Below are 13,549 nucleotides of genomic sequence, written 5' to 3' on the forward strand. Positions count from 1 at the left end.
AGTTAAGAGCACTGGCTGCTCTTCCAGAGGCCATGGGTTCGAATTCCAGATCCCACATGGTGGTTCATAACTGTAACTCCAGTTCCAGGGGCTCTGACACTGTCTTCTGGTCTCTGCAGGTATACATAGGCAAAACAGTCATATACAGCCAGGCGGTGGTGGCACACTTGCACTTGGGAGGCAGAGGCAGGTGTATCTCTGGGCGTTCAAGGCCAGCCTGGTCTACAGAGTGAGTTCCAGGACAGCCAGGGCTCTATTACACAGAGAAATCCTGTCTCAAAAAACCAAAGGGGAAAAAAAGGTATTTCAAATATCGGTAAGTGCCAAGTATGTGCTGGAATGATAGTGCCCGCAGCAACCAGGGCAAACTTTCTGCAAGCTGACATTTAGGCAGGTATCTGGGGTGGCACATGCTCATTATGATCCCCAAAGCAGCCACCTGTTCCTAATCAGAGGCTCACTTCTGCAGACACAGGCAGGCGTTTGTTTTTAATATTTTTCTATTGTGGTTATTTTATTTTGCCTAGATGTGCATCTGTGGAGGTCCAAAGACAACTTGCAGGCCCCGGCTCTCTCCTTCATGTGGTTCCTGGTGATTGAGTCTTGGCAAGTGGCAAGTGCCTTTACCTGACAGGCCACCTCACCAGTGGAGCCCTGGGTGGCACAGAACTCTCTCTGTAGACCAGGCTGGCCTCGAACCCAGATATCTACCTGCTTCTGCCTTCCGAGTGCTGGGATTAAAGGTGTGCGCCACCACGCTGGCACTGTCAGGCTGTGTAGCTCAGGCTATAGCAGGACTTCAAATCCTCCTGTGGTCTCCTGAGAATTACAGTACTGTACCACTGTGTCCAGCTTAGAGCTAATGTTTGTGTGCGAAAGAGTTGGATGGTAAAGCCCAGTTCCCAAATATGGTGGTTTCGAAGTGGTACTGTTGACGGTAACAGGATCTTGAGAGTGTGATTCCAGACATTAGGAAGAGAGCCTACATCCAGACACATGAATCCTCTTCTCTTCTCTTCTCATCTAGTATGAAGATGGCAGGGAACGGGCCATCTTCATACTAGGGGTCTCTCTCTACCTATGCCTCGCATCGAGCTCCCAGCCTCAACAACTAGAAGGTAATTACTGTCTAAGCCACTCACCTGCTGTGTTTGTTCTAACAGCCCAAATTAAGACACCTGCCTTTACCAAAACAGCGCAACACATTTCGCAAGCACTTACTCTGCCAGACACCAGTCTAGGAATTTAACCCATCTGCCTGATCTTCACCATCACCCCAGGGTGCAGCTTTGCTGAGGCCTCCCTCCCTCCTGGCTGCCACGGAGGTTGCTCTATCTTGGGCTCCAAATCCCTCAGACGCTCCTTTTCTCAGGCCAGAGGGGCCAGGAACCTGAGCTCACCAGCTCCCAGGATGTACTGCATGTATCTTTAACTTGCTCAGTGTACATGGACTCTTTCGAAGCAAGCAGCCCCACGGAGTGGTCAGTTCATAACAGGTCTCAACCTTTTCCCCAGAAAACTACAGCCACCCTCACCTTCATTTCCCACAGAGGAAAGTCTGGGTGGGGCTGGGAGCGGCGGTGCAATGAGTCAGGACCACAGGGCTGAGGGGTACAAAGGTCCGGAGGGAGGGATTTTGCAGAATTCCTGAGGTGGGTGCGTCGTGTGGTCCCACCCCCTGCCCCAGGCACCGTCTAAGCCTTCGGGTCGGATCCTCCAGAGTGACCATCGCCATGGAGTTCGACCTGGCTGCAGGTACGCTCTCCGGGAGTGGTGGATTTGCGGTGCGAGGTGGGGTTCGGACTCAAACCCAGGGACCCCCACGAAGGGACTCTTCCAGTCGCCTGCTTAACCCGTCTAACTTCTCTCTCCTCTGTAGCCGTGGGCGCTGGTTCTAAGAAACCAGGGGGCACAGGTCAAGTGGGAGACCCCAAGCACTGTCCCCTTAAAGCTCCGGGCCAGCCAGGGGCAGGCGCTGCTCACAAATCAAGGGTAAGTCACCTCACCACCAGCGTCGAGAGAGCCCAGGATGGGCTGGCTTCTGTCCTGGGTGTTCTGCCACATCTCAGCTTTCCAGCTTGGGTTGGAAGCTGAGTGAGCAAGCTTACTGTCGCCCCCCCTGTCCCTTACTGTCCCCCACCACCTCCTATCTAGCATGGCCATGGCAGCTCCTCCGATTCCAGCAGCAGCAGCAGCAGCAGCTCCAGCGACTCAGAGACGGAGGAACAGGTAAGATGCTACCCCTCTCCCCGCATGTTCTCACGCACCATGACACTGACCAGGCCATGGTCAGAGTCAGGTTGGGATCCTCCTCGCTGCAGAGGGTGGAGCATGTCCAGTTCTGCTTCCAACCGTGCCACCTCTTCTCTCTCCCCCACCCATCGTCCTGGGCCCTCCAGAAGCACACCACTGGCTGCAAGAAGCATGAACGCTCCCCGGACAAGGCCAAGAAACCCAAGGTGAAGAAGGAAAAGAAAAAGGAGAAGAAGCCCCCCCACTGACTTATTAAAACTTGCAGCCCGCCCCACTCCCCAGCGCCCCCTGCCGGTCAGGAGCGGAGGCCGTGCTGAGCCCATCAGGTTTATTGTTGCGGTGTGCAGCTGGAGACGAGAGCACCTTGGCTGGGAGGGAGGGGCGCGGGCCTGGAGAGCTGGGCCCGGGTTGGGCGAGATGAATGTGGCAGCTGGAGGCCGGGCTGGCCGCTCACCGTACCAGGTGGAAGGTGAGCCAGTACATGAGCAGCGGCTGAGCGGCCGCCACTGCCATGGTCAGGTACATGCGCAACTGGTTCCGCGCCCCGCGCACCGGCACCCCTTCGGCTGCCGCCTGGGCCAGGATCTTGAGCCGCAGCGTCCGGATCTGCATAGCAAGGGGGGAGGGGAAAGATGGGTCAGCGTGGGGATCCCTGTCCCTCTGCGGCCTCCAGCTTGCACTCCTAGAAGAGTTTGCTAAATTGCTAGCTCCCCAGGTCTATGAGCGAACCACCGTGGGTTCCAGAGGCAAAGGCCAGGCAGGCTCTGTAGGATGTAGACCGGGAAGCAGCAAGACTGTAGATCCCCGGCCTGGAGTGCGCGGTCTAGCAGCTTCTGCCTAGAGGGACACAGTATCTTCTCTCATGCAACGCAAGCCCTCACCCATGCTAGGCCAGTGCCCTACTACTGAATAACACCCCCCAGCCCCAGAAGTTCTTTTTTTTTTTTCTTTTTTTTTTGGTTTTTCAAGACAGGGTTTCTCTGTAGCTTTGAAACCTGTCCTGGAACTCGCTCTTGTAGACCAGGGTGGTCTCGAACTCACAAAGATCCACCTGCCTCTGCCTCCAGAGTGCTGGGATTAAAGGCGTGCGCCACCATCGCCTGGCCCAGAAGATACATTTTTCAAGGCTAGAAGAGCTCTTTTCTTTTTGTTTTGCCCATGCTCAAACGTATTCTCTTTTTAGTGGGGGTAGACAGCAGGATCTTGATGTGTAGCCCTGGCTGTCCTGGAACTCTATGTAGACCAAGTTGTGTAGGTCCACTTGCCTCAGTCTCCTGAGTGCTGGAATTACAGCCCCAAGTCACGGCATTTTTTTTTTCTTTTCTTTCTTTCTTTTCTTTTCTTTTCTTTTCTTTTTTTCTTTTAATATTTCTGAGTTTGTTTTGTGGTGTTGGGCACTTGAGCTCTGATATGGAAGTCAGCACAACTTGTAGGTCTCGCTCTCTCCCTCCACTCTGGGTTTCAGGATAGAACTCAGGCTGTCAGCAAGTGCCCTCCACCTTAAGTCATCCCACATGCTCACAGATTTTTGGATGTGTGTGTATGTATTTGAGGAGCCTAGAGGACAGACACCCTTGGATGTCTAACCCCCCTTTTTTTCCAGACAGGGGCTCTCATTAACCAAGCATTTCCAAGTAGGCCAGGGTGGCAGATCAGTGAGTCACAGCCTGTGTTCACGCGCCCAGCCCTGAGACTATAAGGGTATAGCTCACTCCTGCCCCCCCATGCCCAGCCCTGAGACTATAAGGGTATAGCTCACTCCTGCCCCCCCATGCCCAGCCCTGAGACTATAAGGGTATAGCTCACTCCTGCCCCCCCATGCCCAGCCCTGAGACTATAAGGGTATAGCTCACTCCTGTCCCCCCATGCCCAGCCCTGAGACTATAAGGGTATAGCTCACTCCTGCCCCCGCCCATGCCCAGCCCTGAGACTATAAGGGCACACATCCAGTCCTGCCTGCTCCCCTCCCTTTAGTTTTTCTGAGGCAGGGTTTTTTCTATGTAGCCCTGGCTATCCTGGAACTCACTCTGTAGATCAGGCTGGCCTCAAACTCAGAGATCCTCTGCTTCCTAGTGCTGGGATTAAAGGGGTGCGCCACCACTGCCCAGCTTTTTTTTTTTTTTTTTTTTTCTTTTCTTTTTAATGAGTCTAAGGCTCTAACTCCGGTCTTCTTTACTGGCAGAACTATCTTCCCAGCTCCTTTAACTTTTAAAGGATGACAAGATTCCCACCTATGGGCCAGATTTCCCTAACGGTGCAGTGTTTGCCCTCTGCTTCTTACTCAGGCTAAGTCCAACCCCCAGACCAGAGGTGCAGTCATGAGGCACCCATCTTACAAAAGAAGAAACAGAGGCTTAAGTTGGAGAAATAATTAGAGCCAGCCTAAGCATGGCAGTCCCCACTGCCCTCAATCAGCACTCTGCCTTCCTCCAGGGGCATGTTGGGAGAAAGCCCAGGCTATAGACCAGAAAGAGCCTCTGTACTGGGCAACCCTGGCCCCCAACTTCCTGACTGGTCCTTGCTCTTCTCAAAGGACCCACACAGGAGAACTTCTCCCCCTCCAGGAGGGTTCCTAGCCCCCAGGTTTGGGGCACTCTAAGCCCTTCCAGTTCAGCACTATGACACTGATCCAAATTCTCTGTACGAGGGTGCTCTAAAGACTCCCACCCCGGGTCTGTCCAGGAGGCCTGTAGTCTGTCTTGGCCGCCCTAGCCCCACTCACCATGAACACAAAGATGGACACACAGCACCATCCAAGCACGAGGTAGTAGCCAATCTTTCCAAAGAGTAGGCCCATGAGGACCCCGCCGATCATCCTGAGAGCGGGGAGAGAGCGGGCTGAAGAAGAGGCCAAGGTCTGGGGCTGGCAGGCAGGGCAGGAGCACTCACCCGACATATTTGTAGCCCAGGAAGGCCACCAGGTCGATGGTGGTGAGGTCAGTGTTGACGGTGACCAGGTAGAGACTGAGCAGGATGGCTACCACCTCCAGGGTCAGCCAGGCCAGTGCCGAGCTCGCCTGTAGTCCCAGGAGGTCTGGGGAGAACCTGCCAAAAGTGACAACCACACTTGCTGTCATGGGGCTGATGGCTTGGGTGTCCGTGGGATATCCCCTGGGACGGTCCTGTGCAGAGGGCCACTGGAGATGGGGCAGGGACCGCCACCAAGGATGTGGGTCTGTCCCCAGACAGTGACGCCACAGTTTAAATGGGAGTCCTCTGAGCCCTATGTGGGGGGTACCATGAAGTTCCTCCTTAAAGAAAGGACAGCTGGACTGAAGTATGATGGAAAAGGCAGGAGCTGGTGGGGTAGGGTCTTGGTCTCTGCTCCATCCTGGAGCCTCAGCCAAAACCCACTGGCTCTCCTGACACTTGTTTGCGGTGCCACAAAAGGGAAGGAATCTGCTGCGAGGGAGAGGTGGGCCCGATAGCCTGCAGGTTGGGACCCAGGATGGGAACCACAGCGGATGGGCACATATAGGCAAGAGCACATTCCTGAGTCGAGGTACTAACTGGGTGTGCAAGGGCCCCGAGATGGCAGCAGTGTGAGGCTGGGTGAGCAAGGCAGTGGGAAGAATCAGGGGCTTGATCCTCGAACCACAGATGGGTGGACAGAGAAATGGGGTAGGGGAGGCCAGGATCACCCAGACCACTCTTCCAGCTGCTACTAGAGCAAGAGCACACGGGGGTGATGGTGGGAAGCAGCTCATTTAGGGGACTGTGAACATAAGGACGGATCTGTGGGTGGAGGCCAGAGGAAGGAAGGGTGGATTTAGAAGGTTACCCAGGGTATGCTGGGCTTCATGTGGGTGGGTGAAGGATGTCACTCACTGAGGTGTGACAGCAAGGGGTGGCCTCACATCTCTACTGCAATCCCTTGCTCCAGGATCCTTACCTGTCCTGGGTCCCCAGGGCAAGGCCAGCCACCAGGATGTAGGTGATGAAAGCCATGGCTGTAAAAGGCAGACACACAGACACTTGTCAGAGGAGGGAAACCCTGCTTGGGCATCAGGCACCCAAACATCTAGCCCAGACACGGCCCGGCAGCGGTGGGAGAGTGAAACCTGGAATGTAGAGGTCTGGAGCGTTGATGTCAAAGCGGGGGGCCACTGGGGTATCCTGCTGGTACTGCACCTCCCAGTCCTGCGGAGAGAGATGGGAAAGTGGCAGGACCCCAGGATGAGGTCCCTCCACCCTGCTTCCAGGCGGGTGCTGAGTGGTGGTTGATGCTGACCTGGTGTAGGTAGGGAAAGACGAGCAGGCCCAGCTTCTTGCCCACGTACACAGTGTCCACGGCGAAGTAGTACTTCAGCTTGGTGACAGGGATGAAGCGGTCAATCTGGGGAGGCAAAGCTCAAGCCTAAGGCCCTGTGGCCCCTGCCTGCCCCTCACCCACTGCCCTCAGCCCAGCCTACTCACATTCTTGTCTACCAGCTCCTTGCCGTGAGCAGCCAGGCTGCTCCCGTAGGCCATCGCCATGTTGGACATAGGGTCAGCCAGGAAGGCTGCTTCGGGTGAGGAGGAAGGGGAGGGGGAGCCCAGGCCACCAGGTGATGGCTGGGCTCCGTAGCCCCGGTTCGGGGCCGAACTCGTGTCATCGAAAAACTGGTGGGGATCAGCCATGCCTGGCTGGGACACCGGGACCCTCCGCTTCGAGGCTGCAGAGAAAAATGGAGGGAGCTCATTGATTCTGAACAGGTCCACCACCTGCTCTGGCCACAGCTGGGGCAAAGGTCACCAAAATAGCCGTGGTTGTGATGTCAGATGGGCTGCCATCCGGGCACCCACCCACTCACCTGCCGTCATCACCCTTCACTGATCCACCTGTCGCCTACCTACCCACCATTCACTCCCATTTTCGTTTGTCTAGACAAATGAGGATGGTGGTGACGGGGAGAGCTCACGGTCCGGGTGCCTACCCCGTGTAAAATCCCGTGCTACCATTACAGACGGAGCCCCTGTTCCCACTCCTTCCACACTTGACTTCCCTTAGTCCTCACCGCTGGGCATCTCAGTGTTCCCTAACACACCTGGCACACACTCAGCTCAGGGCTTCTGTCCTTGCCACGCCTCAGCCTGGCACACTCTCAGGCTCTCTGCTCTCTTCCCCAAGGCCATGCTGCATGCAGGGCGCCTGTCTCAGCAGCACCCACCCGTCCCCCCCACTGGTGGGCAGCACTGAGCATCAGCTGTTTCTTTCCTTCACCGTAATGCCCCCAGGGTGGGAATGGCACCGTGTTCACAGCTGATTCCCCCGGCCCCTAGAACAGGCGTAGACTCGGCACGCACCGTATTGGACACATATGGAAAACAACATCCAGCCAGCTCCATAGCTAGTACAGAAGTCCAGGCTCAGCACACAGGGCCAGATGGGGCGCTGACCCCACACCATGTGAACACCACAACAGCTACACTCATTCACTCACAACCAGCCCGATTCAATTGATGCTATTATCATTCTAAAAGTAGTTTTAATCACATCTGTCCTTCTGAAAAAAAATAGTTTTAATAAGTCAGAGTTGGAATTTAATAAAGATACTCCAATATAGGCTTGAGCACAAGGGTTAAGAGAAAGGCACTGGGGGTTGGAGAGATGGCTCAGGGGTTAAGCACACTGGCTGCTCTTCCAAAGGATTGGGATTCAATTCCCAACACCCCCACGGCAGAACTAAACTGTCTGTAACTCCACTTCAGGACACCCTCACAGACATACATGCAGGCAAAATGCCAATGAACATGAAATAAATTATAAAGAGAAAGAGAGAGAGAAAGAGAGAGATAGGCACTTAGAAAGAAAGAAAAGATACACTGAGTATGGATGTGGGCTTCTCTAAGAATCACAGAAAGGAAAATGTACCCAGGAGATGCTATGGGCTTCTCAAGGCAGCTTGCTGTTGCCCACATTTTATTTTATTTTAAAGATTTATTTATTTATTATGTATACAGTGTTCTGCCTGCAGGCCGGAAGAGGGCACCAGATCTCATTATATATGGTTGTAAACCACCAAGTGGTTGCTGGGAATTGAACCTCTGGAAAAGCACTGCCTGCTTTCAGAGAACCTGGGTTCAATTCCCAGCACCCACATGGCAGCTCACACTGTCTGTAACTCTAGTTCCAGGGGATACATGCGGGGCAAAACACCAATGCCTATGAAATTTTTTTTTAAAAAAGAAGCTGAGGCTCAAAGTCACTCTGGTAGTACAAGACAGCGCCCCCTTTCAAGACTTGCTCAGCCAGGCACTATGCTACACACCTTTAATCCCAGTACTCCGGAGGCAGAGGCAGGAGGATTTCCGAGTTCGAGGCCAGCCTGGTCTGCAGATGTTGTTCCAGGAGGACTACATACAGGTTGTCTGCCTCAAAAAACAGCAAACAAGGGAACAACAATGTGGAGGGGTGGCGAAAATGACTCAGCTGTGGAGAATGCTTGCTACTCTTCCAGAGGACCTGAGTTCAATTCCCAGCACCCACAACTACCTGTAAAGTCAACTCCAGGGATCGAACACTGCCCCTGGCCTAAACACACACACGAATATAAAATTAAATCTTTAAGACAATAACAAGGTAGCTAGTACCCGAGGGCTGAAACCCAAGGCTGCCCTCCAGCATACACACACACACACACACACACACACACACACACACACACACACAGCCTCCTCTCTCCCCCTAGAAAACTTTAGTGTGCCGACCCAAGCATATGCGAGGGACAAGGGTACAAGAGACAGGGTTCAATTCCCCAGCATGGCATAAAACAAAAACAGACTCCCAAGATAATTCGGAAAAGTTCCACTTGACTTCATACGGATGGGGGGAGCCACTGGAGAGCAGAGAAGGAAGAGTAACAACTGCTGGGGGGGAGGTCAGGCTAGAGACCAGGGTGGACATTGCTGGGGTGGGGATACTCAAAGTGGCCATTCATGTCCAGAGCCAGGCCGAGGGCAGGACGTGAAGCTGTGCTGAGCTGGGGTGTGGAGAGGAAGTGGGAGGAATCCCTGGCCTTCCAAGACTGGTCAAAGCAGGGGTGGGAGGTGTTGTCTGGGGACATGGGGGTGGCCCCAGGGCCCCAGATCCTGACGGTAGAGCAAGCCACTGGAAACTGTGTACGTAAGAAGGCCACGTTGAGAGGCGCAATCAGACCATGAACGAGCCTGCCTTTCAATTATGGCCTTCGTAGGCTACCCAGCTGACTGTTGTGATACCCTATAAACTTCCAGCTGGGCACAGTGGCTCACATCTGCAATCCCAGCACTTGGGTGACAGAGGCAGGAGGATTATGTGAACAGGCTTTGTTTTTAAAGATTTGTTTACTTATATGTGTATGAGTTTTGACTGCAGTTGTGGGGCACCATATGAGTGCAAGGGGCAGAACTAGGTCCTGTAAGCGCAACAAATGCTCTTACAGACGAGCCGTCCACGTTTGTGTGTGCACTCAGGGTGCATGTGTGTGCAGAGGCCAGAGGGCAACCCCAGCTGTCTTTCTCAAACTCTCTTGCCGTATTCTTTGAGATGGGATCTCTCACTGAACCTGTAGCTCACTGATCTGGCTATGCGGGCTGAACAACAAGCCCTAGGAATCCTGCCTTGGCCTCCGCAGGGCTGTGGTCGCAGCATGAACAGCCATGCCTACCTGTTTATGTGAGTGCCAGGGATCCAAACGCAGGCCCTCACACCCGAGCAAAGTGCCCTTGACTGAGCTGTTTTCCCAGCCCTCCCTCGCCTTTTTGGAAACAGGGTCTGACTATGTTGCTGACCCAGGATGGCCCTGAACTCGGGCGCAACCTGCCTCAACCTTCCAAGCATCTAGGACAATGGGCCTACACCTCAGGCCCAGCACACTCTTCCACTCCTACCTCACTAAGCTCTTGATGCTGTCAATCCGGGTGGTGCCAAGCTCTAACCCTGCTTCTAGGACACCACAAAACCACTGATTTATGTCGCCTGTCTTCCCCAGAAACATCTGGCTAGGACTTCTGCCATGAGGGCCTGCTGTAGACGCCGACAGACAGGACAGCCAGCGCTCCTGCCTTCCTGGATGGTCTCTGGGTTGGGTCCTTTCCGGCTCTCAGAAATGGGTGACCCAGTTTTGCACCCTTGCACCCTCTCTTCCTCTGAGTGTGCAAGCTCACTCACTACCAGCCCTCACGGTGCCTTTGGCTCCTGGGCTCCATCTCCGGCTGCTCTGAGGCCTCCTGGGTCCAGCCTCAGCTCTTCTACCTCCAGGAGCGACTACCAGCCGCCTCTGGGCCTCACCTTTGTGCCCACCTGGCCCCCTCTGACATCCGGCTCACCTACTTCTCATCTCCGCTGTCCTCTTACCCTCCCCTCTGTCCCTGTCATTGTCTACTGGCCTGAAGCGCCTCACTTGGTCCTGCCTCCTTTTCTTTATTCCTTCCAGTGTTTGAGTCAGGGCCTTGCTATGGAGCTCAGGCTACTTTCAAACCCACGATTCCCTGGAGTCCGGGAATATAGTGTGGACCACTACACCAGGCTCCTCGCCTACTCTTAGCACCACTGAAGGAGTCTTCAGTGGGCAGCCAGATGCTGCCTTTGAAGTATGAGCAACGGAGAGCAGGGCCTTGGGCGTGCTAAGTACGCATCCTACCACTTAGCTGTGGCACCAGCTCTCTTTATGTCTTTAATTTTCAAGACAGGGCCTTGCTGGGTGTGGTGGTGCATGCCTTTAATCCCAGCACTCGGGAGCAAGCGGGAGGCAAGTGGATCTTTGTGAGTTCGAGGCCAGCCTGATCTACAGAGTGACTTCTAGGCCAGTCAGGGCTAGCCAGTAAGAACAGTCTCAATAGAGAAAACAAAACAAAAACAAACAAACATTCAGGGTCTAAGTTCTCCAGGTCAGGCTGACTTGGCGCTAACTATCTTGTAAGCCCTGGCTGGCCTTGAATTTGAGATCTGCCTCAGCCTCCCAAGCAGCTGGGGTTCTAGGCCTACACCACCAGTCCTGATCTGTGATATTCATATCTTTATCTTTTTTGATTTTTTTAAGACACGGTTTCACTATGTGACTCTTGCTATCCTGGGACTCACTCTGTAGCTCAGGCTGGCTTTGAACTCACGGGTAATCCTCCTGCCTCTGCTTTTCACGTGCTTGGATTATAGGAATGTGCCATGTCACCCACACGATCCTTTTAAATGAACACGAACCTTTTCATCCTCTGCCCAAGATCAGGAATCACTGTACTGAGAATCAAATCCAGACAGCCCTGTGTGACCAGCCTCAGCCCTGCCAGTCACTCTGACCCCAGCACCAAGGCCTCCTCTCAGGTCCCAACTCTGACAAACTCTTTGCTTTATCACACAATTCTATCATCCTGGAACACCCTTCCCCATGGGCACCTGCCAGCATCACACTCAGGGGCTCTGCTCAATGTTCTCGTCCCACTTGTTCGGTCTCCTAACACCCAGGGTCCCATTTTCCCTCCTCCGTATCTATTCAGTTGTCTATTTTCCCTGCCCAGGGCTCTGTTGCCTCTCCCTCCATGAATCCCCTAGTTTTTTCATCATTAGCCACGCGCTCTTTCAGGAAGCAAGGCTACTTCAAGCCCGAACAACTGAGTTTCCCCTCTCCATCCCAGCCTGTGCACGCCACACCTCCACCTGTCCAGCATACTTCAGAATGAACTAATTCTTCTTAATTCTGTGTGCGTGTGTGTGTGTGTAGGTCAGAAAACAGCTTTTAGGAGGCAGTTCTCTCCGACCATGTGGCCCAGGCGATCGATCAATCTCAGGTAATCAGATGTGGTGGCAGGCAAGGGCCCCTACCCAAGCCATCTTTTGGAATTCATTCCTGATGTCCCCCACCTTTTTCTTTAAACACAGTCACACCACGTTGCCCAGGCAGGCCTTGATTCCATAGTCTTCTCCCCTCCAGCTCCCATGTGCTGGGGTTCTTGGTGTGCACCAGGCACCTCACTCTCTTTGCTTCTACCAAAGTAGCTCCATCGCTTCAGACTATCCCTGACCCCTGCCCTGTACTGGCAGCTCCATGAGGACAGGAACAAGTAAACGCTAGCTGGCTGCTGCTGGATCCCCTGCATCACACATCACGGGGCTGACAGACACTAAGGCTAAGTAGTGAAGGGGGTAAGCGGAGCTTCCTCAGGCCCTAGTTACATCCCGATTACACTCTCTCTTATTACTCAGCTACTCTTGTTGACTGACGCATTTGCTTCCGAGTTAAATGTCTGTCTTCCTCCTGAACTCTAACTGTAAGAAAGCAAGAACCAGGGCTTTGGTGGTTACTAGTGTGCACCCAAATTCCAGCCCAGGGCCTGGCACAAGGTTCACTGGAGCAAGATATGCTAGATGAATAAATGAAACAAACAGGACCTAGATATATATGGAGATCAAGAGGAACTTAAAAGAGGAATTCAAATCCACAGATGGGAAAAGGAGGTTAACGGGACGATAAATACTGGGTCCGATCGTAATTGGGGTGTAAATATGGTCCTGTCAGCTCACGGAGTGCCCAGGGGGCCGTACTATGGAGCGTGGGTGACAGCTCGTGGGCATTGGGGAGCCTCTGAAAAGTGGGGAGCACAGGAGGGCAAATCGCTGACTGCAAATGAATGGAAGTCGCGTTTCTTCGAACATCACATTAAATCCTACCCCAACTTGCTTTTTTTAAAAGGAATTTCCTAAAGAACCTACCCGCGATGCGCCCCCTACCCGGACTTGGCATCTCCGCGCTGTGCACACCTAGAAACTCCAGGTTCTGGATCCCCTGACCTCCGTCAGACCTGGAGTGACCTCGCCAACCGCCGCGACGGCCCCGCCACACCCTCGCCCGCCCGATCTCCTCAGCCAGCCACGTACGCCACTTACGCAGCCGGGGCGTCCCCGCCGGCGCCGCCAAACCTGCCGCGTGCATGTTTCGACGCCACCACCGCGAACGCCTCAGCCGCGGTTCGGAATGGACCCGCCCGGTTCCCGTAGCCACGCCCCAGCGGTGCCGAAAGAGCCAGTAGGTCTCACGCTGGCGCGAGAGAGCCACGCCCCCTATGGGGAGGCCTGTTGAGTGGGCGGTGGCTTACGTAAGAGGCGGTAATTGGATCTCAGGGCGTCAGGGGAGAGGCCGTACTTGACGGGCAGTAGGGCGGAACCTGGTACGGTCCTAGGAGTAGAAGGCTTCAAGCCGGAAAGAAAACGTTCCTGGTGTTGAGCGCAGAGGTCGACGGGAAATGTAGTTCTTTATAGGAAGGCCCTCTGGTTAGCTGAGAGCCCAGGGATGCTGAAAAAAGGTGAAGGGCGGATGATCACAATTTTGCCGTCTCTAACGTT

General features: G+C 54.1%; 2 protein-coding genes across 6 annotated transcripts; one reads left to right on the forward strand and one right to left on the reverse strand.

Moving 5' to 3' along the window:
* The first annotated feature begins 1,605 nt into the window (after nt 1–1,605).
* Nucleotides 1,606–2,578, forward strand: C1H19orf33 (chromosome 1 C19orf33 homolog). The gene is made up of 4 exons (XM_048439510.2): nt 1,606–1,755; nt 1,880–1,992; nt 2,155–2,229; nt 2,400–2,578. Exons 1-4 carry the CDS (start codon nt 1,734–1,736, stop codon nt 2,499–2,501), a joined length of 312 nt encoding a protein of 103 aa, XP_048295467.1. The 5' UTR covers nt 1,606–1,733; the 3' UTR covers nt 2,502–2,578.
* Yif1b (Yip1 interacting factor homolog B, membrane trafficking protein) lies at nt 2,568–13,222 on the reverse strand. Of its 5 annotated transcripts, none has more exons than XM_048439473.3 (8): nt 13,094–13,222; nt 6,670–6,908; nt 6,485–6,589; nt 6,315–6,393; nt 6,146–6,203; nt 5,143–5,298; nt 4,976–5,069; nt 2,568–2,859 (listed from the first exon to the last, which is right to left on the reverse strand). In XM_048439473.3, exons 1-8 carry the CDS (start codon nt 13,137–13,139, stop codon nt 2,704–2,706), a joined length of 933 nt encoding a protein of 310 aa, XP_048295430.1. In that variant the 5' UTR covers nt 13,140–13,222; the 3' UTR covers nt 2,568–2,703. The 5 variants fall into 5 exon arrangements, with proteins under 5 accessions (XP_048295430.1, XP_048295425.1, XP_048295455.2 ...); XM_048439468.3 differs by having other exon boundaries at nt 13,085–13,206; XM_048439498.3 differs by having other exon boundaries at nt 12,968–13,154.
* Between the last annotated feature and the right edge of the window lie 327 nt (nt 13,223–13,549).

The sequence above is a fragment of the Myodes glareolus genome, chromosome 1 (assembly GCF_982192425.1).
Source record: "Myodes glareolus chromosome 1, mMyoGla1.1, whole genome shotgun sequence".
In the NCBI taxonomy this organism is placed as follows: Eukaryota; Metazoa; Chordata; class Mammalia; order Rodentia; family Cricetidae; genus Myodes; species Myodes glareolus.